Source organism: Nannospalax galili, unplaced genomic scaffold (genome assembly GCF_000622305.1).
Source record: "Nannospalax galili isolate Female #2095 unplaced genomic scaffold, S.galili_v1.0 scaffold265, whole genome shotgun sequence".
In the NCBI taxonomy this organism is placed as follows: domain Eukaryota; kingdom Metazoa; phylum Chordata; class Mammalia; order Rodentia; family Spalacidae; genus Nannospalax; species Nannospalax galili.
In genome coordinates, this window is record NW_008353747.1 from 90,347 (window position 1) to 118,340 (window position 27,994).

Genomic DNA, 27,994 nt, shown 5'->3' on the forward strand with positions numbered 1-27,994 from the left:
GATGGCTTAGTGGTTAAGAGCACTGACTGCTTTTGCAGAGGACCTGGTTTGATTCCCAGAACCTATATTGTGGCTGACAACCATCTGTAACAACCATCTGTTCTAGGGGATCTGACGCCTTCTTCTGACCTCCATGGTCATTGCATGACACAGGTGCACTTACATACATGCAGGCAATACACTCATACACATAAAATAAAAATAATAAATAAGATACTTTAAAAACCAAACCAAGGTGTGTACATGGTAGCACACACCTTTAATCTCCGCACTCAGGAGGCAGAGGCAGGTGGAACTGAGTTCAAAGCTAGCCTGGTCTACAGAGTGAGTTCTAGGTCAGCTGGGGCTACAGGGAGACCCTGTCTCAAAAAGACCAAAAATAGATGGATGGATAGATAAATGGATGGACAGATAGATAGAACCTATTTTTTAAAAAAACAATAAACAAAAGTTCAGTGTCTCTTTAAAAATCTAAAGTCTCACCTCTGGACTCCTGTAAAATAAAAATAAATTATTATTTCAAAAGGGAATAACCAGATAGGAGATACATTCAGAGGTTAAGAGCACTGGCTGCTTTTACAGAGAACTCAGGTTTGGTTCCCAGCATTCACATGGTGACTAACAACCAGGTCCTTTACTCCAGTTCTGGGGAGATCTGACATCCTCTTCTGGCCTCTGAAGGCATTGCATGCACATGGTGTACTTGCATACATGCATGCAAAACTCTCATATACAGAAAATAACATTATAAAAATATTTTTAAAGGGAATAACTGAGCACACTTAAGCAAAACCAAAGTCTAGCAATGTAACACAGAATCCAAGTACTGGGATTCACTCATGATCTGCTGGGCTCCAGAAGTCTTGGGAAGCTCCACTTCTCTGTCTCTGCCACCTGCAGCACCTATAGTTTGTCTTGGCTCAGGCTAGCTCCTCTTCACACCTGTTGCTGCCTTCAAAACCATATGAGGATTCCCTTACACATTACCAAGTTTGGCTGCCAGTTTGAGATGCAGCCTTCACCACGGTAGTGGTCAGCTTCTGTGTGTTGACCCTGAGGAAATTCTTTCCAGAAGATTTCACCTCCATGGTGCTGGTCTCATTTTATTTTATTTTATTTTATTTTATTTTATTTTATTTTATTTTATTTATTTATTTTATTTTTTATTTGTTGTTGTTTGGTTTTTGACAGGGTTTCCCTAATCCCAGCCTGCCTGGAAATCATGATGTGGATCAGGGTTGCCTCAGTCTCCCAGAGATCAAAGCTTCATTCTTTATGTAAAGTAAATAAGCACATCCATCTTAATTAGTAGGTTAATTTGCTTTCCTTTTAATAAATGATAAAACTGCATATATTCTTTTTATGTTTTATTTTTTAATTTTATGTGTATGTGTATGTGTGTATTGCCTGCATGTAGGTAAGTGCACCCATGTCATGCAATGCCTGCAGAGGTCAGAAGAGGCCATCAGATCCCCTGGGACTGGAGTTACAGACAGTTGTTAGCTGCCATGTAGAGGCAGGAGGATCAGAAGTTCAAGGTCATCCTGGGATTTGAACCCAGCTCTTCTGCAAGAACCACCAGTGTTCTTAACCACTGAGCCATCTCTCCAGCCCCCTGATGCTGGTCTCTTTTTAATTGCAGCTGGTTTTTCAGCCCCAGCTGACCAGTATCAGTTGTCCTAGTTTCACTTTTATGGTTCTGGTTTCTTGTTAACCACAGCTGATTATTCAGCCTCAACTGACCAGAAATCAACAATTCTCAATTCAAAATATCACACAAATGGCCTTGATAAGGATTCTCAAACTTCTGTTTGAAATGTCACAAGCCAGCTCTCCATTGTCCACATTTCTGTTAGCATAACTGCTCCAATCTCCAGAGCAACAGTTCACAGAGCAACAGCTCAGTAAGCCCTGAGCACTCAATGACTTTCCTATCCCCAAATTCCCAACATCTCTACGATCTTCCTAAAAATAACATGGTCAGGTCTTTCACAGCAGTACCCTACTCCTGGCCCCACCTTCTTTTCTAGTTACTTTTCTATTGCTGTGATAAAACACCATGACTAATTTATTCTTCCAAGTTGAAGTCCATCACTGAGGGAAGCCAAGGCAGGAACTTAGGCAGGGCACAAGCCTAGAGGTGGGAACTTTGAAACAGACCTCAGAGGAACACTGCTTACTGGCTTGCTCCCCTGGCCTTCACTTAGCCTGCTTTCTTATACAACTCAGGAGCACCTGCACAGGAGTGGCACCACTAACAGTGGGCTAGGCCCACCTTCATCACTCAGCAATCAAGAAAATACCCCACAGAAATGCCCACAAGGCCAGTCCTATAGACTGTTACTCAGTTAAGTTTCCCTCTTCCCAGGTTTTATCAAGTAGACAATGGAAGCCAACCATGACACTTCAGTTTGCTTCATGATTATATCCTTATTTCTGTAAACTATATTCTAGGGAAATAGAAATTAAAATTTTTTTGTTAAGATCCTCCAGAAGAGCTTTATTGCAGGCCTTTAAACACAATATACTTTGCTGTCTATTTTATTTAATTATAATTAGTGTTATATGTTTTGTTTTTGTTGCCCGGGCTGGCATAACCTCAGTGTTGTTGAGAGGCAGAGACAGAAGGATTGCTGGGACTTGCTGGCACTAGCCTAGCTCCAGATTCCGTGAGCGTCTGTCTCAGGGGAATAAAGTGGAGTGTGATAGAGCAGGATACTTGATGTCCTTCTCTGGCCTCTATATGCACACTCAGTTGCACACATACATATATGCACATACATTCAACACATGCACAAATTTTAAAAAATGTTGTGAGGGCTGGAGCGATGGCTCAGTGGTTAAGAACACTGTTCTTTCAGAAGACCCAGGTTCGAATCCCAGCACCCATATGGCAGCTAACTGTCCGTAACTCCAGTTCCAGGGGATACAACAGCCTCTTCTGTCCTCTGAGGGCACTGCATGGCATGGGTGCACTTATCTACATGCAGGCAATACACACATATACATAAAATACAAATAAATAATATTTTTTAAAAAGTCATGGATTTTCTCAGCTTTTTTCTTCAGTGACAAAGATAATTGAGAGGAAACTATAATCAATATTAAAGTTGCCTTGTAAGCCACCAGGAAAGTCAAATGTGAATGGGGAGAAGCTAGATTCAGGTCACATCCCTGTGGTCCAAATCACACATGGACTGGCCAGGGCCCTGTCACCTGTGTTCCTTTGGAGCCACTTGAACTGCCTGTACTTCCTTTTCCAGGGCCTATGATCCTGCAGACTATGAGCATCTGCCCGTCTCAGCTGAGATCAAGGAGCTCTTCGAGTACATCAGCCGGTGAGCATTGGAGCCTCCCTCTGTACCCCACCGTGCCTGCCTTACCCAGGCTTGCCCTCTCTAGTCCCCTCTAGTCTGCTGGAACACTAAGCTCAGATGTTTTTAGCTTGAATAGTAAAGGAACTTTTTCTGACTACTTCCACCTTCCTTTGGCTATATCTTGTAGGTACACACCGCAGTTGATTGATCTAGATCACAAACTGAAACCTTTCATTCCTGATTTTATCCCAGCTGTTGGGGATATTGATGCATTCTTAAAGGTACGGACAGTGGATCCTAAAAAATGATTCCTCCCATATTTGTTCTAACTCTCTATTCTAACAGTTCCTCTAATTTCTTCTTTTTTTAAAAGAAATATTTTTATTTTACGTGTATGAGTGTATTGTCTGCATGTATGTTAAGTGCACCCGTGTTGTGCAGTGCCCTTGGAGGTCAAAAGAAGGTGCTGAATTCCCCTGGAATTGGAGTTATGGATGGTTGGGTGCTGGGAATTGAACCTGGGTTCTTTGCAAGAACAGCCAGTGCTCTTAACTGCAATCCCACCTCTAATTTCTTTGATTAGCATTGGCTCCCTTAATAAACAGTCTACATTTCTTTCTTGAGACAAGCTCTCCCTGTAGCCCCAGCTGACCTGGAACTCACTATGTAGACCAGGCTTGAACTCACAGAGATCTACCTGCCTCTGCCTCCTGAGTGCTGGGACTAAAGGTGTGCACCACCACACTAAACAGTCTACATTTCATTAGAGTTCTAAATATTGCTCTCTTCAGATTTTATTCATTGTGGTTATGTGATATATTGTATACTTGTCTCCTAATTAACCATGAATTCAGCCCTGTGTTAATACTCCCATACATCATATAGATTCTTTCTGGACAGTATTTAGTCTAGTGTAATAAAGACACGTGCTTTTTAATATTAGACATAATATTGGAAATAATTCCAGTAGCTTATTAGAAGTAAGCTATAGCTTTTTTATGACCCTTCAATTTCTTTTCAGTGTTCATACTTTTTTCTTAAATAGGTGCCACGTCCTGATGGAAAGCCTGACCACCTTGGCCTACTGGTATTGGATGAACCGTCAACAAAGCAGTCGGACCCTACAGTGCTTTCACTCTGGTTAACAGAAAATTCGAAGCAGCATAACGTAACAGTAAGTTACTGATCTAGAGCCAGGCCCAGCTGTAAAGAGTGGGCCAAGATCAGAGGCTTCACTGCATTTGTATACCATTGATGACTGTAGCAAAAGGGATGGGTGTGGCTTCAGACCAGCCCAAGTTTTTAGTGACAACTTTATTGAGATATAATTTATGTACTATAATATTTACCCTTTTAACTTGGACAGTTCACTAATTTTTAGTGCATTCATGGAGCTGTACACATATTCACCACTATCCATTTTTTTTTATGTTAGTAGGGATCTAACCCATTATTTTACACATGCTAGACAGGTGCACTAGCTCTGAGCTGTACCCCAGTCCTTCTTCACTATCTAACTTAAACATTTTTCAGCACTTGGGGCTGGAGAGATGGCTCAGTGGTTAAGAACACTGGCTGCTCTTGCAGAGGACCTGGGCTTGGTTCCCAGCACACACATGGTGGCTAACAACTGTCCGTAACTCCAGTTCTGGGGGATCTGATCCCCTCTTTTGACCTCCTGGACATTGCATGATGGGTGACCTTAAATGCATACAGGCAAAACACTAATATACATAAAATTTAAAAAGAAATTTTATCAGCACTCGAAAAAGAAGTCCTGTACCTGTTCTCCTAGACTCTAGTAACCATTTAATTCCTCTTTATGGCTGAAACATCTTCCAGTGCATTTATTAATCCATTAGTCATTCCTACTCTTGTTAATACAAGAGCTATGAACATTCAAGTATAAGTTTTTGTATGGGCATGTGTTGTTGTTTCTGCTGGGTACGTGAGTAGGAAGAGGATTCCGTGGTCATTTAGTAACTCTGGTCAACATTTTGAAGAGCTGTCAAAATGTTTTCTGAAGTGGTAGCACTATTGTATAGTGCTGCTGTGAATGAGTTTTAATTTCTCTAAATCCTCACTAACACTTGTGATCGTCCTTTTTAATTCTAGCCACTTTAGTGGGTGTGAAATGGCACTGTGTCAGTCCCTATTTCCCTGTCTTTTTCCTATGGCTCCAGCAATTTTTTTTTTTCTTCTGAGATTTGGTCTTGTAGCCCAAGCTGATCTTGCATTTATCTCCTAAGTGCTGAGGTTGTAGGCATGTACCACCATGCCTGGAAACTCCAGCAAATTTGGTTAGAATTTCTGTTAGCAGTCCATCACGGTAACAAATACCAGAGATAATCAACATAATAAGATGTACTGGGGCTGTAGAGATGGTCTAGCAGTTAAGAGCACTGACTGCTCTTGCAGAGGACCGAGATTCAGTTCTCAGCACCCACATGGCAGATAACAATTATCTGAAACTCCAGTTCCAGGGGATCTGATTCTCTTTTCTGACTTCCGTGAGCACTGCATGTACAAGTACACTTACATACATGCAGACAAAACACTATACACATAAAAATAAAGAAAAAATTAAAAATAACAAAAAGAAAAATACTGTGGCTCATAGTGTTGGAGAGTTTACCTCATGATCCATTGGCCCTGGTTTCTTTGGCCTGTTATGAGGCAGGACAGCATGGTAGAAGAGCATTGTTGAGCAAAGTGGATCACCTCAGGAGCAGGGATACGTCTCTATGACCTAATTACCTTACAGCTGACCTTCCTCATTTTAGTGGGGAGTACCTCTTCAGTGTTCCATCACCTCCCAGAAGCACTGTTCTAGAGAGCACACCATTACCACATAGCCCTTTGGGGACACTCATAAGTTATGATTCAACCAACAGTTTCCTGTAATCTTCATTGGCTGCTCTCAGGCTTCCCTTTTCATCAGCTGTACCTTATGTATAGTACAGTAGCCACGCTCTGTCATGGACACAAGAACTCCTTCAGCAATGCCAGCCAGCTTTCTCCTTTTATTTATTTATTTATTTTTATGTTGGTCTTTTTGAGACAGGGTCTGCCTATAGCCCCAGCTGGCCTGGAACTTATTTTGTATGTAGACCAGGCTTGCCTTGAACTCACCAAGATCTGCTTGCCTCTGCCTCCTGAGTGCTGGGATTAAAGGTGTATGCCACCATGCCCATCCTGATTAATTTTTATTATTTGTATTTGTGTGTGTCTGTGTGAATGATGGCCACATGTGTGCTGGTGTCATTGGAGGCCAGAAGAAGGCATCTTTGATTCCTTAGAGCTGGAGTTGGTTGTAGGCTGTTGTGAGCTGCCTAACGTGGATGCTGGGAACCAAACTTAGGTCCTCTAGAAGAGCAACAAGTACTCTTAACTGCTGAGCAGTCTCCAGCCCAACTTTCTCCTTTTTTACAACACTTCTGTTTTTGTCTTTGTTTTTTTTTTTTGAGACAGCGTCTCCATGTAGCCTCAGCTGGCCTAGACCTTACTATGTAGACCAGGCTGGCCTTGATCTGACAGAAATCTACCTGCTCTATTGCCTGAGTGCTGGAATTAAAGGTATGTAGCAGCACACCTGGCAGCACTTTCATTTTTAAAGACAAGGTCTCATAGTTCAGGCTGGTCTAGAATTTACCATATAGCCAAGACTGGCCTTGATCTCTGATCCTCCTGCCTCCACCTTTCAAGTGCTGGGATTGCAAGTGTACATCACTGTGCTTTAGCTAATAGCACTTTTTCAATTAATTTTTAAAAGTTATTGTACAAAATAATGGACTTCATTGTAACGTACCTATATCATCCTTCTCATTTTTCTAGCAACACATGAAAGTAAAGAGCCTGGAAGATGCAGAAAAGAATCCCAAAGCTATTGACACCTGGATTGAGAGCATCTCTGAGTTACACCGTTCTAAGCCCCCTGCAACTGTGCACTATACCAGGTAAGGATAAACATGGGTTCTCCCTCTGTAGCCTAGGCTGACCTCAAACTCATGATCATCCTGCCTCTGCCTCCTGAGATGAGGATTGTGCTGTCCGTGATACCTGGCAGAGATCCAATATTTTTCACCACAGCAGTGCATAGTAACTTTGCCATTATGACCCTTTGTTCTTGGGGAGAGACCCAAAATCTGGGGGCATTTTTTTTTTTGGTCTTTTTTGAGAAAGGGTCTTCCTGTAGCCCCAGCTGGCCTGGAACTCACTATGTAGACCAGACTGGCCTCAAACTCACAGAGATCTGCCTGCCTCTACCTCCCTAGTGCTGGGATCAAAGGCATGTGTCACCATGCCCAGCCATGGGGACAAATTTGATCAACCTGAGGTCCTTTAAAAAAAGTACATTTGGGGAGGGGGGCTGGAGAGATGGCTCAGTGGTTAAGAACACTTGTTGTTCTTACAGAAGACCTGAGTTTGAATCCCAGCACCCACATGGCGGCTAACAACTGTCCGTAACTCCAGTTCCAGGGGCTCTGACAGCCTCTTCTGTCCTCAGCGGGCATTACACGACATGCGTGCACTTACCTACACACAGGCAATACACACATCCACATAAAAATAATAAAAAAAATATTTTTTAAAAGTACATTTACATTGTACGTGACTCTGAGAACTGAAAAGCTGGCAGCCACTTGCACACACTGCAGACATAAAGGCTGAGCGTTCTCTGCTATCATTACTTAGCCAGCTGCTCCAAACCCAGGCCCTGGTAAGTCTGGTTTACCAGTACAGGTTCTCCTGAAACCCTGGTATGCCCGACTGAGGACCTGATCTAGAGGTGGCTGACGTCATTGGACTGTGACTCTTCTTATTTACTTCTTCACTTTCAGGCCCATGCCCGACATTGACACACTGATGCAGGAGTGGTCCCCAGAGTTTGAAGAGCTTCTGGGCAAGGTGAGTGGAAAAGGAGTAGGTGTAGAAAGTGTGGCATGCACCCTACAGTCAGTATTTTCTCTCTTTTTAAAAAAAATATTATTTTTATGTGTATGAGTGTATTGCCTGCATGTATGTGAGTGCACCCGTGTCGTGCAGTGCCATGGAGGTCAGAAGAGGGCTTCGGATTCCCCTGGAACTGGAGTTAAGGACGGTTCGTAGCTGCCATGTGGGTGCCGGGAATCGTACCTGGGTCCCCTGCAAGAGCAGTCAGTGCTCTTAACCTTTGAGCCATCTATCCAGCCCCTCTCCTTTTTTTTAAAAAAAGAGTTTGAAGCCGGGCATGGTGGCACACGTCTTTAATCCCAGCACTTGGGAGGCAGAGGCAGGTGGGTCTTTGTGAGTTCGAGGCCAGCCTGGTCTACATAGTGAGTGCCAGGACAGCTGGGGCTACAAGGAGACCCTGTCTCAAAAAGACCAAAAAGAAAAAAAAAAAAAAAAGATTTATTTTTATTATTTTTGTTTATGTGCATATGTGTGTGTTTATGTGTTTATATGAGTGTTACATATGTGCAGGGACCTGTGGAGGCCAGAAGAGGGTATCAGATCCCTGGAGCTGGAGATACAGGCAGTTGTAAGCTGTCTGATGTGATGTGGGTGCTGGGAATTGAACTCAGGTCCTCTGCAAGAGCAGTATATGTTCTCAACTTCTGAACCATCTCTTTAGTCCCCATTATTATTTTGACCTTTGTCTTTTTTTTTTTTTTTTTTTTTTTTTTTTGGTCTTTTTGAGATAGGGTTTCCCTGTAGCCACAGCTGGCCTGGATTCTCTATGGCCAGACTAGACTGGCTTCGGACTCACTCATATCCACCTGCCTCTGCCTCCTGGGTGCTGGGACTAAAGGCACGCACCACCATGCCTGGCTTGTTATTGACCTTTTAATTGAACTATAATACATGATCAGAAATGTATGTGTATCTTAAGTCTGATCCATTTTGCAAACTGAACACACTCATGTAACCAATACATCTGCCTCTGCCTCCTGAGTGCTGGAGTGCTGGGATTTTTTAAAGGCACATACCACCACACCCAGCTTTGTTTGTTTGGTTTTTTTGTCTTTTTGAGACAGGGTCTCCCTGTAGCCCCAGCTGTTCTGGAGCTCACTATGTAGACCAGGCTGGCCTTGAACTCACAGAGATCTGCCTGCCTCTGCCTCCTGAGTGCTGGGATTAAAGGCGTGCACCACCACGCCCGGCCCCAGCCCCAATTTATTTTAATTTTATGTATATGAATGTCTTGCCTGCATGTGTATTAGTGCACCATGTGTGCAATATCTGCAGAGGCCAGAAGAGGACATTGGATTCCCTAGAACTAGAGTTACTTTAGCTGCCATGTAGATGCTGGGAACCAAACCCAAGTCCTAACAGCCAGTGCTCTTAACCTCTGAGCCATCTCTGTAGCCCCACATTTCTTTTTTTTTTTTTTTGCCTTCCCTGTAGCCCCAGTTGGCCTGGAACTCGCTATGTAGACCAGGCTGGCCTTGAACTCACAGAGCTATGCCTGCTTCTTCCTCCCAAGTGCTGGAGTTAAAGGTGTGTGCCACCACACCTGGCTCACATTTCTAATGTTTTTTGTTTGGTTGGTTGTTTTTTAATTTATTATTTTTTATTTTATTTGTATGCATGTATTGCCTGCGTGTAGGTAAGTCCACCCCATGTCGTGCAATGCCTATGGAGGACAGAAGAGGCTGTCACATCCCCTGGAACTGGAGTTATGGACAGCTGTTAGCTGCCATGTGGCTGCTGGGATTCAAACCTGAGTCTTCTGAAAGAACAGCCAGTATTCTTAACTGTTGAGCCATCTCTCCAGCCCCCACATTTCTAGTCTTAAATTAAGGTCTTTAGCCAGGTGTGGTGGCGCACGCCTTTGGTCCCAGCACTTGGGAGGCAGAGGCAGGCATAGATCTTTGTGAGTTCGAGGCCAGCATGGTATACATATAGTGAGTTCCAGGAAAGCTGGGGCTACAGGGAGACCCTGTCTCAAAAAAAAAAAAAAAAAAAAAAAAAAATTAAGGTCTTTGATCCACTTTGAATTGATTTTTTTGTGCAGGGTAAGAAATACGGATCTAATTTCATTCTTTTGAAAGTGGGTATTTACTTTTGTCAGCGCTATTTATTGAATAGACTCTTTTTTTCTAGTGTACGTTTTTGATACTTTTGTCAAAAATTAGGTGTGCATTACTGTGTGGATTTATTCTGGATCATCCTTCATATTCCATTGGTCTGTATCTGGTTTTGTGCCAGTACCATGCTGTCTTTGTCAATGTGGCTCTGTAGTATAGTTTAACGTAGTGTGGTATCTCTGGCTGTGTTCTTCTTGTTTAGGATTGCTTTGACTATCTGGTCTTTGTGTTTTCATGTGAATTTTAGGAATATTTTTTCTAGTTCCCTGAAATGTCATTGTAATTTTGAAGGGCATTACATTGAATCTGTAGATTCTGTTCATTTTATATTTACAGTTAAATCAGTGTAACCATTTTCACAATATTAATTTTGCCAGTCTGGGAGCATGAAGGGTCTGTGTATCATCTAGTGTCTTAATTTATTTTTACAGTGCCTTAAAGTTTTCTTTGTAGAGGTCTTTCACCTCCTTGGTTTTTATTTATTTATTTTTTCATTTTTTTCACGTCAGATGGGTAATGTGCCAGTGTATAACAAGGTTTGAGGGAGGCACGTCATGCATGTGTGTGAACACCCAATCATCACACTTATGAACGACAAAAGGATCTCACCTCCTTGGTTTTTAAACTTATGACTTTAACATTTAAAAATTTTTATTATTACTATTATAGGTATGTGATGTGTATATGTGGGTGCATACATGCTATGTTGTGCCTATGGAGGTCAGAGGACAACTTCCACCTTTATGTAGCATATGTGCCTTGCAAAACAAATGCTTTATCCATGAGCTATATCACCAGCTCTCTTGAGCCTTTGATCGTGGTCCACCCTATGTCCCTTCCAGGTGAGTCTACCCACGGCGGAGCTCGATTGCAGCCTGGCTGAGTACATTGACATGATCTGTGGTAAGCCCTTCCTTCCTCCTTCCCCAGAGCAGCTTCTGGGTAGCTGAGTTGTAGCCTTTAGAAAGCCCTGCTAATCTTGGACTTACAGCCTTCACTTGAAGCTAGCTGTGCTATTGGCAGCCCTCGAGGGTGGTATGGGGCTTATATGATACTTGCTGAGTACTGAACCCCAAAGTCATAGTGACATGTCCCATTTAGGAGGGTACTAGCTGTCCTAAACAGAACTGTTCCCCAAGTCCAGAGTTTGTTTGCTTCCGTTTCTGGGAGTTGTTCTTTTTTTCAGCCATCCTAGACATCCCTTTCTACAAGAGTCGGATCCAGTCCCTCCACCTGCTCTTTTCCCTCTACTCAGAATTCAAGAATTCACAGGTAAGGCTGATGGAAGCTGTGGTTAGGATCACAACACTTCACTGACTTGGGCCTGCTGTGATTATGTACTTTGGCACTAGAGATGTGCCTGTCTGGGGTCTCCATTGCCTTCCCCATGATTAAGTGAGCAGCAGAGGAGGCAGGTGGGGAAGTAAGAGAGGGATGGGCCTCAGATGGAGCTCGGTGAGGATCCTCTTACAGGAGAAGCAAGTGGGCTGATAAGTAGGAACAGGGAAGAAATAGAACAAGGGTTTGTTTTTGAAGGAGATGGGCACTACCGGCTATTTTTCAAAGACAGAACCAATGGAAACAGACTTAGGAGAAAATGGAGAGTAAAGGGTTGTTTTGTTTTACTTTATTCTGAGACAGGTCTCACTCTGCAGCCCAAGCTGCTCTGGAACTCACTATGTAGCCCATGCTAGCCTTGAACTCACAGTGATCCTCCTGCCTCAGCCTCCCAATTGCTGTGATTACAGGTCTATACCACCATTCCCAGTTTAGTGTAAAGGAATTTTAAAGAGGTTAGTTCTTCCTAAAATATTGCAACTAGCATATTCCAAACAGTATTCCCTCTCCCCTTTCTTGTAGCATTTTAAAGCTCTTGCTGAAGGCAAGAAAGCATTCACCCCTCCATCTAATTCTGCCTCCCAGCCTGGGGACACAGATACACTAACTTTCATCTAAGCTGCCTTCTGGGGCTTTGCTTTCAACTGAGATGAAGATGTGGGCCTTGTGGGCGGCTTAACAGCTGCCTGTTCCACAGCTGCGCTCTGGCAGCATGTGTCCTGCCACCTGTCTGAAAGGGCAGGACACACATCTGCTAAGGGGCTACACATCTCCGATTGCCTTTCCAAGGAGGTGTGCATCCCCCCACTGAGGGCATCTGAATTAGAGCTGGATGAGACCCCATGGAACACAGTTTGGGAGGGAAGCTTAAAATATGTGCTTTAGTTAACTAGAAGTGATTTTACAAATAAAATGTTCTGTCTGGTTGTGGTAGAATATGTATTTTGTTTTTATCCATGGTTCCCTGGCCATTACTTCCCAATTTGCCCTGGTGATTTCCAGAGTGGCTAGGATAATGCTGGGGTCCCCAAAAGCAGGTCACAGAAGGCCAGTCTCTGCCTCTTAGACTCACTTTTTCTGACTTTGACCTTGCCTTCTTCACCCACACTTTTCTCCCCAAGGCAGGCCACAAAAATTGAATTTCTCTTCCCCAAGGCAAGTCATGGACATTTACTCTTAAATTCCTTTATTTTTCTTTGGCGGGTGGGGGCAGGGGCAGAGTCTTATGTACCTCAGCCTGGCCTCAAACTGACTGTAGACTGGTCTTGAATTCCTGATTTTCCTGCCTCCACCTCCCAGTGTTAGGTTTACTGGCATATGCTGCCACACCTGGCTTAATCTTTCATCCTTTGATCTACCTGTCTGATAATAGATCAAGACCCTCCTTTCAGAAGGGGTCCTGCCCCATACTTACAGCATTAGATCAGACTCTTGTTGTCTAATCACATGTCAGCACAGTGGTCGATGCTTCAGTCATACCTTATAATGAATATCCATTAAAAACTTCAAAGGATGGGCCTGGAGAGATGACTCAGTGGTTAAGAGCTTGTACTGCTCTTCCAGAAGACTAAGATTTGATTCTCAGCACCCATGTCAGGTGGCTGACAACCAACTGCCTACAATTCCAACTCCAGGGGCTTAGAGTCCTCTGGACTCTGCAGGTACCCACACTCATATGCACATGAGTACACACACATATAAATAAATCTTTAAAGCAAAAAAAAAAGCCAAAAACCTTTCAAAGGACAAGGTTCACAGATCTTCCAAACAGTCGAGTGTATAGAGGGTCCCAGAAAGTGAACTTCTGGAAAGTGTATCTTATACAACTTTTCAAATTTTCTAAATAAATAAACTTAAACTTATCTATGTATTTGAGACGGGTCTCGTGGTATAACCTGTGGCGTCGCTCTGTCTCCTCATGGGTTGTTGGCCACCACTCCATGAGGACAAAGGGAGCAGAAGCGACGAATGGGGTCAGGACGGCCAGTGAGCACTGATGGAAGAAAGCCCTTCTGGGGAGGCAGGTTCAGTGATGCAGGCAGCTCCAGACTCAGTGAAACAGCTCTAGATTCAGTGAAATAGCTCCGTTTATTCAGTGGGAGAACTAGGGAAAATATAGTGTGGAGGCAGTAGCCAATGCCTCAGCTGATAGGTGCTCATAGTATGCTTTATTTACATGTGGCAGTAGCCTATCTTCGGACTACCGGGCAATGCCTAATTATCATACAGAAAAAACCTGGGGGTGGTTTTTACTCCAGGTAACTATGCCAAAGGTCATGTTCCAAATAAGGTCAGGAGTCCGTGCTTGGCAGCACTTTTCCATGTAAGTCAGGAAGAGCAGGAGGCACCCTGCTGAGAATGGGGGAGTCCTTCCATATGGCATCGAGCCCCTTAGAGCTATCCGGACATGGAGAACTACAACCCTAGCAGCAGGGTTCCCCAACAATAACCCAGGCTGGGCTGGAGCTTACTATGTAGCTCAGGCTAGTGTTGATCTCATGATCCTCATACTTCTGCCTCCCAAGCACCAGGATTACAAGCTGAGCCATCATGCCTGCTATTGCCCCCCATCTCTATCCTTTGGACATCCTTTATCAGACTCTTGTAAAGGTGTCTCTCTGAGTTTTGCGAGCTGCTCAGTCATATTAATCAAACCCAAGGAGAGAGCTGTGGAAACCCCAACTTAATGGCTGGTTGTTCAGAATCATAGACAGGAACATGGGAGCTTGAGACTGACATAGGAAAGGTGGGGCAGTCTGGGGACTTGAGTCCCTAGCCTGGGAGAGCTGAACTGTCTCTAGGTAGTGTCATAATTGAATTAGGAGATGCCAAGCAGGTGTCCACTGAATTGCCCAGAATTTACTTTTCTGAGGTGGGTTCTCTGTCCAGTAAACGTTGCCTTCCTCCCAAGCCATCTGCCTGTCTAGCTCAGTCAGACCTGTTTGGTTGTGGCCCCAGGAAGCCTTGCTGTGGCAGTGTTAGATGAACAGCTTGAGGAGAGTGGTGGTAGACACTGATTCAGGAAGTAGTTTTGGAGGAGTACCAGCTACTCTCTAGTTGGGAAGCCTGAAACCATTCTAGGTATTTTTCACAAACAGTGTTTAGCACCACAAATTGGTTACAAAAGTGTGGGGAAGGAGTTGGCAAGATGGTCAGCTGGTAAGGAGCTTGTTACCAAGCCTGATGACCTAAGTTCAATCTTAGGTCATCTTAGGTCTGGGACCCACATGGTGGAAGGAGAGAACTGATTCCTACAAGTTGTTCTCTGACACACACAATGCATACACACATAAACTGTAAAATTTTTTAAATTTATTTTTATGTGTATGAGTATTTTGCCTGCATGTAAGTAAGTGCACCACCTGCGTGCACTACCCACAGAGGTCAGAAGGGGGAATGGCATCAGATCCCCTGAGTTATGGCAGATGATTAGTTGTCATGAGGGAGCTGGGAGCAGAACTTGTGTCCTCTGCAAGGGAGAGATAACTCAGTGGTTAAGAGCACTGACTGCTCTTGATCATGAGATCAACACTAGGTCTATTTGGTTCCCAGCACCCATGTGGCAGCTAAGAACTGTCAGTAACTCCAGTTCCAGGGGCTCTGATGCTGTCTTCTGGCCTCTATGACACTGCACATTATGGGTACACTTGTATACATGCAGGCAAAACACACACATAAAAATAAATTTTTGGCCGGGTGTGGTGGCGCACACCTTTAATCCTAGCACTTGGGAGGCAGAGGCAGGTGGATCTTTGTGAGGTCGAGGCCAGCCTGGTCTATATAGTGAGTTCCAGGACAGCTGGGGCTACAGGGAGACCCTGTCTCAAAAAGACAAAAAAAAAAATTTTTTTTTTTTGACAGATGTAGTGGTGCACACCTTTAATCCCAGCACTCAGGAGGCAGAGCAGATGGATCTCTGTGAGTTCAAGGCCAGCATGGTCTATATAGTGAGTGCTAGGCCAGCTGGGGCTATAGGGAGACCTGTCTCAAAAAGACCCAAAAAAATTTTTTTTTAATTTAAAATAAATTTAAAAAATATTTTGTTATTTTCTATGTGTGAGTGTATTGCCTGCATGTCGTGTCGTGTAGTGCCTTCAGAGGTCAGAAGAAGGTGTCGGATCCCCTGGAACTAGAGTTGTTAACTGCCATGTCCGTGTTGGAAATCAACCCTGGCTCCTCTGTAAGAGCAGCCAGTGCTCCTAACCGCTAAGCCACCTTTCCAACCCTCTAAGTTTTTTTAAGTGTAGGGAAGCACTAGAGCATTTGAGAGAATGGAGGGTGCTGAAAGTACATGGAAGTCAGTGTTAGTACCTAGGAACACACCTTGGCCACATGTTGAGAGGCTCAGGTGTCACTGTGCTGAAGATAGCAGAACCTCGCCCACCACTGCACGGACTATGAGCTAGGGTTCTGTCTCCTCTTTCCCACCTCCTCACCTCCTGGCAGAACTGACTAGCAGGCTAGGAATCTGGAGAAACCAGCAGTATGAGCCATAGGGGGGGATTATTGTTTGTCTATTTGGAAGCAGTGAGCCCTGTCCTTTTGGATTTTTATGAAGATCTCATTGCACAGGCTTGATTATCACATAGACAACTGTATAGAAATGTGACTGGACCCAAAGGGTGTGATCTAATGCTAAGATAGTGGGGATGGAAACCCAGTAAGGTCTGTCTGTTGAGATCCTTCAGTATTCCCTCCTCACTGAGAGATGTGAGACATGGCCAGGAGGGACAGAACCAGCAGAACCTGGTGAGAAAATAAACATGGGGGATGAAAAAGCAAAGATGAGTCTGAGATATTCTGGGCTAGAACAACTGGATAATTGAGCCAAGTACTGACAGGACAAAGTAGGGCAACAGTTGATTGGGGGAAGGTTATATACTGTGTCAGCCTGATACATGCCAACGTATGCAGTTTCTTACAAATGCGAACCAGCTGTGATCATATAGTGCTTCAGGTTGCATAGCTGCATCAGGACAGGCGCCCTGTTCTCTTACCGTTAGTGCTGGCATTTAACTCAGCTTGTGTTAGGAATGCTGTCGCTCCCTTAGGTTCTCAGGAACAGACTGCCTTCTTCGCTAGAACTTTGACTCATGGTAGTTATGTTCTACATTAAATTAGCAAATACTAAGCTACTGCTCCTGGTGGGTGATACACAGGTGCTTGCTGTGTTTTCTCTACTGTGTGACTGAAAAATGTTTATGGGCTGGCAGTATAGCTCAGTAGCGGAGCACTTGCTCAGCATGCACCAAGCCCCGGGTTCCATCCCTAGCACAGACACGCTAGCTTGGGCTATATGAGACCCTGTCTCAAAGAACCAAAACCAAAGAAAAAAATACATTTGAAGAAATGAACAGACATATTCATTCAGTCAAGTTACTTTACTGTTTGCTCAACACTGTCCTAACCAGTAACATGAGAAAAATTATAAAACAAGGTATCAGTAAGGGAAAAATATATTCTATACTCTATTGTTTTCCTGTTGCTTTTTAAAAGCATTCTTAGGTCTTTGGGGCTATGTGGGCTCCCTCTTTCTCCATGTCCCCCTAAAGCCTCTGGCACTGTTGAATTACATGCCCACTGTGATCATTCCCTAAAGGATAAGATGGGGCAGGACAAATAGTTTCCAGTGGATGGGGCATCCAGAGGTCAGTCAAGGATGGGGTCATATGGTGGGGGAGACATGCAGAGGGAAACCATCAATCCTGAGTGCTCAAGACACAGTGAACTGCTGAAGGCCAAACGAGGATGCTGAGAGGGCTCTGTACCCTCCCCTCCATCCCCTGGGGGATGTTCTTGAAGTGCTAACACTGTACTACATGATGCATAGCTTCATGCTGTCTCACCTCCCTTCCTCCCTGCCTTGTGCTAACACCAGGTGCTGGCACCTTGAGGGCCCCAGCTAATGGAACGTAATGCCCAGTGAAGAAATGGAGGTCTAGTGAATCACCTATGATGTACAAGAGGCGGGGACAAAGGGGCAGAGAAGTGCAGAGGTATGAAGCAAAAAGGACTAGTTTGTGCTTGGCCAGGTCCCCAGGCCAGGGGCTGGTTCCTGCAAAGGACAGTTTGGTTCTATACAGATCCAGGGGACTAAGTTTTCCCTGAAAGAACAAAGCTGCATAGCATACATAAGAGAGACAGCCAAGACATACAGGGTCCCTCCATCCCCTACTTAGGCATCCCCCATTATCCACTGTACAAGGTGCTGTAGATACTAGTGTGGGGCATATAGCAAGCCATACCACACTTGGATGTGGGGCCACACCTGACTACACCTGGCCAGAGACTTAACATCTGGGCTCAGTCATCACATGCAGGGCCCCAAATTAAGTGAGCACAAGGGGCCTAGTTGTGACTGATAGTCTTGCCAAGGATTCTCATGCCTTGCAGATCAGAGTGTAGTGAAATACACTGCATGACCAGCCAGGAGGGCCAGGTGGCAGTGGCATGGCCTCTTCATGGTGGCAACATGGCCAGGCAGAGGAAGGCTTGGAGGAGGCATTGGGGTGGCTGCTCCATGGAGTCCATGGACCGAGGGAGCCCTTGTGCCTCACCCTCAAGCTTAGAGCCAGATCTCATCACTGCTCACACTGGATACTCGGTAGATATAGCCCAGCATTGGAAGGCGTATGAAGCCTGTGGGTCAGAGATGGCCAGGGGCTCAGTAACCCTGGTTCTTTGGAGTTTAGAGGAGCCCTTTCTTTTCACAGCACTCAGAGCCTTGGGCACAAGAACAGGGATGGGATACAAAGGCAGTGGAGGGCAGGAGGGCAGTAGGTCTCTCAGTACCTCTGCTGGTGAGGAGGCCACCAGGCTCAGCTTCCAGAAGCTCTGGGTGGCTGCTGTGCTGAGCCATTGTCCGTTCTGTTGCTTTCCCTGTTGGGTGACGGGTCGGTACTCAGGAAGGGCTGTGCCTAATGGGGCATATCTCCTCCTAAGGACCAAGATCTCTCTTTCTCAGAAGCACTTCTGAAGATAAAACACAGGCAAAGGGCGGGTCCTAAACATACCTCTTAGATCTGGAGTGAGGTCGTTGAGCTGAAGGTTGGACGGGAGGGACATGTTTTCCCGTGGCAGACGCACATTATTCAGTTTCAGGTTGTTGGAGTCACTACGGGGTGGACAAAGACTGAGATGTGCCCTGGTACCAGCAGGCACATGGTCCTGCTTTGAGGCCCAATCGAGATCTCCCAGAAGGCCCAGGTTCCCACCTGTCCCCACCTGTATTTTGATTTAGCTCATCTGCCCAACCCCAAGAAACATTACCTAGATATCAGAGATGGGCGCCGGGAGGGGCCTGAGGACAAAGATACCATGCCATGGAATCAGTGTGCCTTCCCATGCTGGGCTCTGCCCCTGCCCTTTCAGACCCAAGACTCTCAGGTCAGGAGTCTCGCAAATGCCCAGAGACAGCTTTACAGTGTCTGTCCCACCCACAGCTGTTTCACCCACAGTCACACTTAATGCTTTGCCATGTCAGACATGCCTGGCTCTGCCCAGCTCTGCCTGCTACCCTTGCTGCTCATCCCCCAGTTTCATCATCAGTCTTCTACCACCCTCTGCCCCCATCGCGACTGGCCCTACCTTTGGTCTTCTTCTCTTTCCTGCAGACCAGGCAGGCCACCAAGGTGCTGAACCCCACTAGAGTGCCTAGGGCAAGCCCTCCAGCCACAACGATGCCCAGCAGGGGCACTTCTACTCGGGTGGCCAGGAGCCCTGCAGATTGTCCACTGATTAGGTTTCAACTGGGCACTATCCCCAACCCTAACATTTCATAGGCCCAGCTACTCTGTCCTTGCCCAAGGTGGCTGGGGACCATTCATCCACAAGATCCACCCACAGGGCAACAAGTCCTCCCATTTCCATTCCAAGATCTCTGCACCCACCTGAGTTTTGCCAAGCCAGTTGCTACTGATGCTCACCTGTAGCCGGAAGTGAGGCACTGGTGACACCTACATCATTGGTGGCCACCACTGAGAGGTTGTGCGGCAGGCTGTGGAGCTGCAGCTGCACTGTGTGGTTAGTGAGCCAGGGATAGTTCTGAGCATCCAGCACCAGGAAGTCAGAGGCATTGACAGTCACTGGCCCATCCTGGTCAATCCAGGTAACATTCGCAGGTGGGTTGGCCCGCACCAGGGCAAACAGGACAACCAGAAGGCCTGGGCCCTGAGCTTCCTGGTACTTGGCCCCAACCTCGGCAATTTCTGGTTTAACTAGAGCAGAGCAGAAAACAGTATGCTATCACAGCCCCTCACTCTGGTGCTTTCTTCCCAAACCTGGATGGGAGCAATGGGCTGGACCTTTCCTCAGAACACCGAGGAACAGGACAGCTGGGCCTGCTGGTACAGTAGCATTTCACAGCAGGAGTAGAAAGGTGGGGGCCTGGAGAGATGGCTCAGCATTGAAGAACACTGGCTGCTTTTTGCAGAGGACCTATGTTCAGTTCCCAGCACTCACATAACAGCTAACAACCATCCTTAACTCCAGTTCCAGAGGATCTGACATCTTCTTTTGGTGTCCTTAGGCATTGCGTGCACATGGTGAACTTTGTACATGCAGGCAGAACAATAATATACACATAAAATAAAAATTTAATTAAAAGTAGAAAGCCAGGAGCTGGGGATGTGGCTTAGTTGGTAGAGTGCTTACCCAGCATGCACAGTGCCCTGGATTTAAACCTCATCAGAGCATAAGCTAGGTGTAGTGGTACATGCCTGTAATCTCAGCATTCAAGAGGAGGCAGGGGGATTTTAAGTTTTGAGACCAGTCCAGTCTACATAAGACCCTGACTTAAAATTTAAAAACCTGCGCTGGAAATATAGCTCAGTTGGTAGAGTGCTTGCCTAGGGCATGTACAAAGCTTTGGGTTCAATCTTCATACCACATGAACCAGGCATGGTGGTACATGCCTGTAATCTCAGTACTGAGCAGGTAGAGGCAGGAAGATCAGAACGTCAAAGTCATCTTTGGCTATATAGTAAATCTGAAGAAAGCCTGGGATATATGAGACTGTGTTTCAAAAAATAAATCAAAAAGCCAGCCATAGGATCTGGATCCTGGCTAACATCTCTATGACCTTGGGCAGATTGCTTGAGTACCTTATGCCTCAGTTTTTTCATTTGTAAAACAGGGATAAAAATAGTAATTCCCTCATCAGATCAATGAGGATAAAGTGAGCTATAATTGCCAACTGCTTAATGTTTGTTAAATGTTCTCCTGAGGCTGGGTGTGGTGGTGTACTGGGGAGGCTGAGGCAGGAGATTTCCAAGTTTGAGGCCAGCCTAAGCTACATAATAAGACTGTTTCAAAACAAAACACCAAAAACTCAAGAAATATCCTCTTGAACATCTGCCCATGGCTGCTGGGGGTTTAGGAATGTCTCTTCCTGCACACTTCAGGGATACTCACATTGCACGTTGAGTATGACAGAGGCATTGGCTGACGGGCCACTCCCTGGGTTCTTCAGGGAGCAGTTAAGCTCATGCTGTGCCCGCTGAGCAGTGACAGTGAAAGTGCTGGTACCTCCAGAGAAGGCCTCTCCATCCACTCTCAGCAGTCTTGAGGTGGTGGCCTCCTGCAGTTGTCCATCCAGGTACCAGGCTAATTGGGGGGTGCCGGAGCCCCCTGCCACCCGACAGGTGAAGGCATGGCGCTCATTCTCCCGTAGTGCCCTTTCAGCCCAGGTCTGACCATCAATTTGTGGTGCCAATTCCCCCCAACCTGGAACACAGCAGGTAGACTCTGGGAGGGGTTCGGAGAGGGTTGGTACTATACTGTGACCTGGATGTGGTCCAGTTACAGAGGGGCAGCAAGCCTAGAGACAGGGCAGCTAGGATCTTGCACCAGGGCCTGGCTGGACCTAGGATAGGGAAGTGGGATAAGGGAACCTGGCTCTGGTGCCTGGAGCAGGTACCCTGAGGGAAGGTGCAAGGAAGGAGGGGAAGGTGGCTGTGGCCTCCAGAAGTGATGGGCCAAAGGATAAACAGGGGTGTACCTGAATTCACAAGGGCTGGCAGGAGCAGCAGTGTGCGTGGGAGGGTAGCTGGGCCTAGAGGCCGCCCCATGGTGGTCAGAGCCTGGGCCCCAGGCTGCTGAGAGAAGGGGGCAGCCTAGGTGTCAGTGAGGTGACAGCAGGTAAGCATAGCAGTTCCTGCAGGAATTTACTTTCCACAAACCAAAAGCACCGTGCACGGATGTAGACTAGCCCACAGGTGCAAGATACGGACACTCAGCAAAGCCCAGTGACAGACCCACTCAGGGCACACTTGGACATCCTGAGGACATAGAAGCCAGCGCTGGCAGTAAGTGACAGCACTCGGGGATGCAGCTGCAACACACGCACAGGCACGCGCGCCCTTCCCCAGGGGGAAATCCTCCCGCCCCTGGCCCCTCCTAACTACCCTGTTCTTCCCCACTCCCATCTCTCGCCCTGCATCCCTTTCCCGACGCCGGCCGCTTAGGCACTCTCGGGCCCAGCAGGAAAGCCTTGCGGAGTCGGGGGTCGCCGAAGCATCCCACCCCTGCTCCTGCCCTCGGGGCGGCTCACCTGGCTCCCTCCCGCAACACCGCCCCAGCAACTGCTCAGGTCTGCTGAGCACCGCAGTCCACTGCAAGGGCGGGGAGCGCGCCAGGCTGGACCAATCGCTGGCCGAGCACGCGCAGGTGGCCGGCCCTCCCTCTCCACCCCGCCCGCGCCGCGATCCCAGCGGGAGACCCGGCTACCCCGAGCTTGGGCAGACGCAGCTGCAGGCGCAGTCGGCGAGTCCCGCCTGCTTTATTGTATCAGGAACCCCTGTCCGTCCCCCGGGGAGGCGCTCAGCGCCCGTTGCAGGGTCCACGCAGCTGCCCCATCATGTCTGCCAGCATGGAGTTGCACAGCGCGGCGTACGGATTGAGCAGCACCAGCTGGCGCCGCGCGAACGAGCTGCCCAGCCGAGCCGCCCTCTCGAAGTCCCTACGGGCGTCGTCGTCCCGGCCTTGCAGTCGTGCCAGGAGGCCGCGCTGCACGAAGCTCTGGCGGGCGGCACGGCCCCGGCCGCCGCTCAGCACCACTGCGCGCTCCAGGTCCTCCAGGGCGCCTGCGGGTGGGCGGACGGCGGGCAGTGGTCAGCGGGGTCCGAGCACCCGAGCCCCCACCCACCGACCGAGGAACCCATCCCCTCTGTCTCCATCCGCCTGCAAGTCGCAGACATAGAAGCCAAGAGGGATTTAAGACTGGAAGCGTTGATTTGACTTGCTTGGGGGCTGCCCAGCCAGGTAGTGGCATAGCTGAGCTCAAAGTCCAAGTCTTGCCCTGCTCTCGTTCCTGGTATTTTCCGCCAGTGATACAAACACCCACAATGGAACGATGATGGGAGGACTTTGGTCATTGTATTAGTAAATCTGTCAGTTGTCCTGGCAAGTATCTGTAGTTCATAGCACAGGTAAGTTACTAAGCATGTATGCCTGGTGACCGACTGAATCCCAGAGTTCAAAAGATGTATCAGTAGGTTCACAACTATTTCTTACTATATAGTCAGTCTCCCACTCTTCCTTTAGATGCCCTCTTTTCCTTCTGTTTTTTATTGCCTGGTATGGAACAGCTGCTCTCCTGCTTCCCTGGACTGCCTGCCTTTTCTCATTCTTTGATTAGCTCCGTGGCCTTCATTATTCTGTATCTAATTTCCTTGGAAGGAGGTGATGGAGCCAGAACTGGCCTGCATTGTTTTCTTACTGTGATCCTCAGAAAGTACTTGAGTTGGGGTTCAACTCTGAGCTCAGAACCTCAGACAGCCAGCTTAGGGCTTCTGTGAAGTTCACCAGCTGCTTTCTTCTGGCTCTGCATCAGTCCAGTCTCTTGTCTCCTGAAGAGGCTGACAGGACTCGGGTTGCTCAGCACCATCCTGGAGAAAGGCTGAGCTTCCCGCCCACCGTCTGTATGTCTGGTTCTGGAAACCCAGCAGAACTATGCTCCCTACCCCACCCAGACTGCAGACTGTGCAGCCCTGGGACTGTGGCATTGCTCAGTTTCCCTCAACACAACCAGTCTATAGGAATCTAAGACTGCACGCAGTTATCTCAGAATCTCTGGGGTTTCTATCTGCAGCCTAAAGCAGACAAGCCTGCAAAAGGGGCTCTTGGGGAAACCGGAGAGATGGTTCAGCAGTTAAGAGCACTGTCTGCTCTTCCAGAGGACCTGGGTTTGATTTCCAGCACCTACATGGCAGTTAACCATCAGTGACTCCAGTTCCAGGGGATCTGACACCTATTCTGACCTCCATGGACAATGCACGACATGGGTGCATTTACATACATGTAGGCAATACACTAAAACACATAAAAATAAAAATAAACATTTTTAGCTGGGTGTGGTGGCATACACCTTTACTCCCAGCACTCAGGAGGCAGAGGCAGGCAGATTTCTGTGAAATCAAGGCCAGCCTGGTCTACCATAGTGAGTTCCAGGCCCAGCTGGGACTACAGGGAGACCCTATCTCAAAACGACCAAAAAAAATTTTTTTTAAAGGAGACCTTGGGGGCTTTCCATTGTTCCAAGGATGGAGTCTAAACTCTTCTGCTGAGGTTCCAGAAAAACCTGGTCCCAGGAACACATCCACCAATTCACCCTATCACCTGGTTACCCTCCAGGCTTCTGTTGTTTATCCTTTCACATCAACCTGGTCTCTGGTCCCCAATATAGTTCTCCCTTTTTTGGTGATCCTTCTTCCAGCCACAGTTACCTGAATGTATTAGGTTGGATCCAGTCACCTCCCCTGCCTTGGCTAAACCCTTGAGTGACACCCTCCTCCCTTAGCCTGATACTCCTGGTTTGTCAAACTCTGGTCCCTGCTCACCTCTGTAAGGCTCAGCTCTTAAGCCTTCCATGCGGCCTGCTCCAGCCACCCTGGAGATCTGAAGTTCCCTGGGCCTATGCATGCCTTCCAGCCCCCTATAGACTGTACCAACCAACTTCTCGTCCTTCAGAACTGGTCCTTTAGGAGCAGGTCCCATACTGCCCTCTCTCAAACTTGCTTGCTGTTATCCTAATTTTTTTTGATTTTTTGAGACAGGGTCTCCCTGTAGTCCCAGATGACCTGAACTTACTATGTAGACCAGGCTGGCCTTGAACTCACAAAGATCCTCTTGCCTCTGCCTCCCAAGTGCTGGGACTAAAGGCATGTGCCACCACGCCGGCTGTTATCCTAATTTTTTTCTTTCTGGTCTTTTTGAGACAGGGTCTCCCTGTAACCCCAGCTGTCCTGGAACTTACAATGTAGACCAGGCTGGCCTTGAACTCACAGAGATCCGTCTGCCTTTGCCTCCCAAGTGCTGGGATTAAAGGTGTGCGTCACTGCGCCCGGCTGTTATCCTAATTTTTAAAAATATATTTTATGTATTATTTTTAATTTTATGTGTATGAGTGTATTGCCTGCATGTATGTAAGTGTACCCATGTCGTGCAATGCCCACGGAAGTCAGGATAGGGTGTCGGTTTCCCCTGGAACTGGAGTTAAGGATGGTTGTTAGCTGTCATGTGGGTGCTGGGAATTGAACCTGGGTCCTCTGCAAGAGCAGTCAGTGCTCTTAACTACTGAGCCATCTCTCCAGCCCCTGTTATCCTAATTTTGAATTCCCTGAGGAGCAGTATCATGTGATTAAGAGCCCAGCACCTGATTAAGAGCCCAGCTCAGCCACTTCTTAGCTGGAGGATAGTGGGCAAGCTACTTCAGTTTGCTTCAGTTTCTTCATCTCCAATGAAATGATAGTATATACCTTTTAGGGTGATCTTGAGGATTGAGTTACTACAGTCTAGTTATAAAGTGCTCAATGCCTCATCCACAATAATTGCTATATAAATACTATTGTAAATACTGTCTCTTTGGTCCTTATGGCCTCTGCTTCTAGCCTACTGCTGCCTAGTAAGATCTTATTAAATTAATGGACAGAATGCAGTCTCTTGGTTTTCGTAATAGTCCCATGAGGCCCCCAGGATTCTTTACGCCATTCTGGGCTTTGTAGGTAAGAACATAGGCTCCAGGGAGTTTAGTGACTACCCCCATGTTCTCACCGCATAGTCAACTCATCTTTGCCCTTCAGGGGCCTCTTTTGTGGAGTCTCTGGAGTGTCTCCTCACCTGCTACATCCCCCTGGAGCCGCTGGGCCTGGGCCCGGTTGTTGTAGGCTGAGGCTCTCTCTGGCAACAGGCAGATGGCTTGGCCAAACCTTTCCAGGGCTGTGTGGAGGTCCCCAGCTTCTGCTGCCCTCACCCCCTGCAACTCCAGGGCCTTGGACTGCTCCAGCTGTGCTTGAGGGAACACTCCATCTGCACCAGGGAAGAAATGAGGTAGGGACATGTGTACAGTAGGGAGCAAGAAAAGCCACTTTGGGCTTCGGAATCATGAAACCCAAGGCAGATTTGGCTGGGTATGGGTGACAACAGGGGTAAGTTGCAGAATTTGGGGTAGAAGCTGAGATCACTAAACTTGGGAGCTAGCACTGGCCTAGAGACTTGAGAAAGGAATGTTGGATGACTGTTCTGCCCCTCCCACCTCCAATGGCCAAGGGTTCAACTTCCTTAGCATCAATCAGTAACTTGCTCAAGGCCACACAGTCCCAGGTTGCAGAGCTTAGATTTTTATTTTTTTTATTTTTATTTATTTATTTATTTTTTTTGTGGTCTTTTTGAGACAGGATCTCCCTGTAGCGCCAGCTGGCCTGGAACTCACTCTGTAGACCAGGCTGGCCTTGAACTCACAGAGATCCATCAGCTTGCCTCTGCCTCTGGAGTGCTGGGTCTAAAGCCGTGTGCCACCATGCCTGGCTAGATTTGGGTTTTTTATGTTTTTTTTTTTTTTTGTGACAGGGTCCCTGGCTGGCCTGGAACTATGTAGACCAGGCTGGCCTTGAACTCAGGGATCTGCCTGCTTCTGCTTCCAGAATGCTTGATCAGGGATTAAACTCGAATTTGAACCCTTGTGGCTCTTGCTTGTCTTCCTTTTGCTTTACATACTGTCTCTGACACAAAGGTCACCATGACAGTCCCAGGTTGTGAAGAACACTTGGAATTTTCAGCCCAAAGTTTCAGTAAAGCCTAGGCTTCACTCCTGAGGAAGCCTTAAAGGCTCCAACTTCACTAGTGGCTGGTGGTATGTGCGCTCCCTCTGCTGAAAAGCTAGCTCTGTCTGGCTTCTAATGTTGCTTAATAAATAAAGTTTTGCCTGACGTCAGGACTGCTCAACTGAGCCCCTATCCCCTGACCTGCTTGTCTACCCATCCCTGTGGGATGTGGCATCCCTTATGACAAAAATGTAAGCATTTAACAACACTCAACACCCAAACAATCTTGGATCATGGTAAGATTTTAGTGGAAGTTTCAAACAGTGCAAGGCTGATGTACCAAGAAACAAACTCTGGCCTTCTCTTGGCAGAATGATTCCAGCCAAACCCTGACCTGTGCACTGAAGATCAGATGACCTGATTCTAATCTTAGTCATAATCTAGGAGGGTGGAACAAGAGGTCCTGTCACTCCACCTCCCACTGCTACCCCCAGGGGCCGGCCAGTGGACCACCCTGTAGAGAGCTATACTCCAAAGTCAAAGCTCACCTTCATCTCCTTCCTGCTCTGCTTCCTCTCCCATGTCCAACCCAACAACATCTCCAAATGGAGTATCAGGGTTAAAGATGGCCTGCAACACCGCCTGATCATTTGGAGTCCCCATGGTGCTCAGCTCAGAAGTCCGAAAAGGTGACGGGATATAAAGATGATGAGACAGTGAGCCTCCAGGAGGCAGTTACTGTGAAAGAGGTGGTTCTGTTTGCGGACCGCCCCCTCAGGCTGGGTGCCTACCATTCCTTGGTTCTATTGTCAGATCAGCCCTCTTGGCCTGGGTTAGTGACCCTGGTTTAGTGGTTTTACAGTATTTCTCAACTGAATCCACACCAGGACACAGTTAAATAAACAAGTCCACTTTCAGCCTTAAGGTGGAATGGGGCAGAGAAGGTGCCAAAAAGCTTTCATTTTATTGTGGTCTGTTTAGAAACTATTACTTGACCTCCTCTGGTGAGAAGGGATAGGTAGAAGGTAACGAACTAGTCTTATCCAGAATCTGTGAGCTCAGAGAAAAAGGAAAATTCTGACAAGATTGCCAGTGTACTGTGGGAACATGAGGCCGGCAAGTGATTCCATCTTAAAGGAGGAACTGTGGAAGGTACTCTGTAACCAGCTCACAGGGTCTACCCCCACCATTCCCTCCACCCCTGCCAAGGCCAAAAGGAAGCTCAACCATG

At 46.9% G+C, this 27,994-nt stretch overlaps 3 protein-coding genes and 1 non-coding gene across 13 annotated transcripts in view; 1 reads left to right on the plus strand and 3 right to left on the minus strand.

Annotated features, from left to right (window-relative positions):
- Ift46 (intraflagellar transport 46) overlaps positions 1-12,661 on the plus strand; it is a 21,332-nt gene extending 8,671 nt beyond the window's left edge. For both annotated transcript variants that reach the window (XM_008850881.3, XM_008850882.3), the window contains exons 5-12: positions 3,264-3,338; positions 3,505-3,598; positions 4,363-4,491; positions 7,152-7,273; positions 8,159-8,225; positions 11,230-11,290; positions 11,574-11,659; positions 12,248-12,661. In XM_008850881.3, the coding sequence (XP_008849103.1) occupies positions 3,264-3,338; positions 3,505-3,598; positions 4,363-4,491; positions 7,152-7,273; positions 8,159-8,225; positions 11,230-11,290; positions 11,574-11,659; positions 12,248-12,343 (730 nt within the window). In that variant the 3' untranslated portion in view covers positions 12,344-12,661. The remainder of the gene's footprint in view (positions 1-3,263; positions 3,339-3,504; positions 3,599-4,362; positions 4,492-7,151; positions 7,274-8,158; positions 8,226-11,229; positions 11,291-11,573; positions 11,660-12,247) is intronic.
- Positions 10,891-10,991, minus strand: LOC115067340. The gene has a single exon (XR_003846764.1). It is a non-coding gene; the product is annotated as a small nucleolar RNA U13 (small nucleolar RNA).
- Positions 12,662-15,814: 3,153 nt separating the features above from the next.
- Positions 15,815-22,488, minus strand: Tmem25 (transmembrane protein 25). Of its 9 annotated transcripts, XM_008850889.3 has the most exons (9): positions 22,275-22,485; positions 21,723-21,819; positions 21,137-21,448; positions 19,651-19,941; positions 19,313-19,444; positions 18,995-19,025; positions 18,739-18,839; positions 18,518-18,604; positions 17,092-18,364 (listed from the first exon to the last, which is right to left on the minus strand). In XM_008850889.3, the coding sequence occupies exons 2-9, from the start codon at positions 21,790-21,792 to the stop codon at positions 18,291-18,293; spliced, it is 1,098 nt and encodes a 365-aa protein (XP_008849111.1). In that variant the 5' UTR covers positions 21,793-21,819; positions 22,275-22,485; the 3' UTR covers positions 17,092-18,290. The 9 variants fall into 9 exon arrangements, 7 of the variants coding, with proteins under 7 accessions (XP_029410814.1, XP_008849111.1, XP_029410815.1 ...); XM_029554954.1 differs by lacking the exon at positions 17,092-18,364 and adding an exon at positions 15,815-16,471 and having other exon boundaries at positions 21,723-22,365; XM_008850887.3 differs by having other exon boundaries at positions 18,271-18,604; positions 22,275-22,488.
- On the minus strand, positions 22,473-27,503 carry Ttc36 (tetratricopeptide repeat domain 36). Its single transcript, XM_008850892.3, has 3 exons — positions 27,312-27,503; positions 25,841-26,029; positions 22,473-22,806 (listed from the first exon to the last, which is right to left on the minus strand). The coding sequence occupies exons 1-3, from the start codon at positions 27,424-27,426 to the stop codon at positions 22,544-22,546; spliced, it is 567 nt and encodes a 188-aa protein (XP_008849114.1). The 5' UTR covers positions 27,427-27,503; the 3' UTR covers positions 22,473-22,543.
- Between the last annotated feature and the right edge of the window lie 491 nt (positions 27,504-27,994).

Bases quoted from the DNA above. Each gene is read 5' to 3' on its own strand.
- Ttc36 (XM_008850892.3), bottom strand. From the start codon at position 27,426: ATGGGGACTCCAAATGATCAGGCGGTGTTGCAGGCCATCTTTAACCCT. The intron at 26,030-27,311 runs GTGAGCTTTGAC...TCCCTGGTGCAG, and splicing joins AGAGCAGGAAGGAGATGAAG to ATGGAGTGTTCCCTCAAGCA. The intron at 22,807-25,840 runs GTGAGGAGACAC...GCCCACCCGCAG, and splicing joins GCTCCAGGGGGATGTAGCAG to GCGCCCTGGAGGACCTGGAG.
- Tmem25 (XM_008850887.3), bottom strand. From the start codon at position 21,792: ATGGGGCGGCCTCTAGGCCCAGCTACCCTCCCACGCACACTGCTGCTC. The intron at 19,026-19,312 runs GTAGGGCCAGTC...CTTTGTCCTCAG, and splicing joins GAAAGAGAAGAAGACCAAAG to GCCCCTCCCGGCGCCCATCT. The intron at 18,840-18,994 runs GTAATGTTTCTT...TCCACCCCGTAG, and splicing joins CGCCCATCTCTGATATCTAG to TGACTCCAACAACCTGAAAC.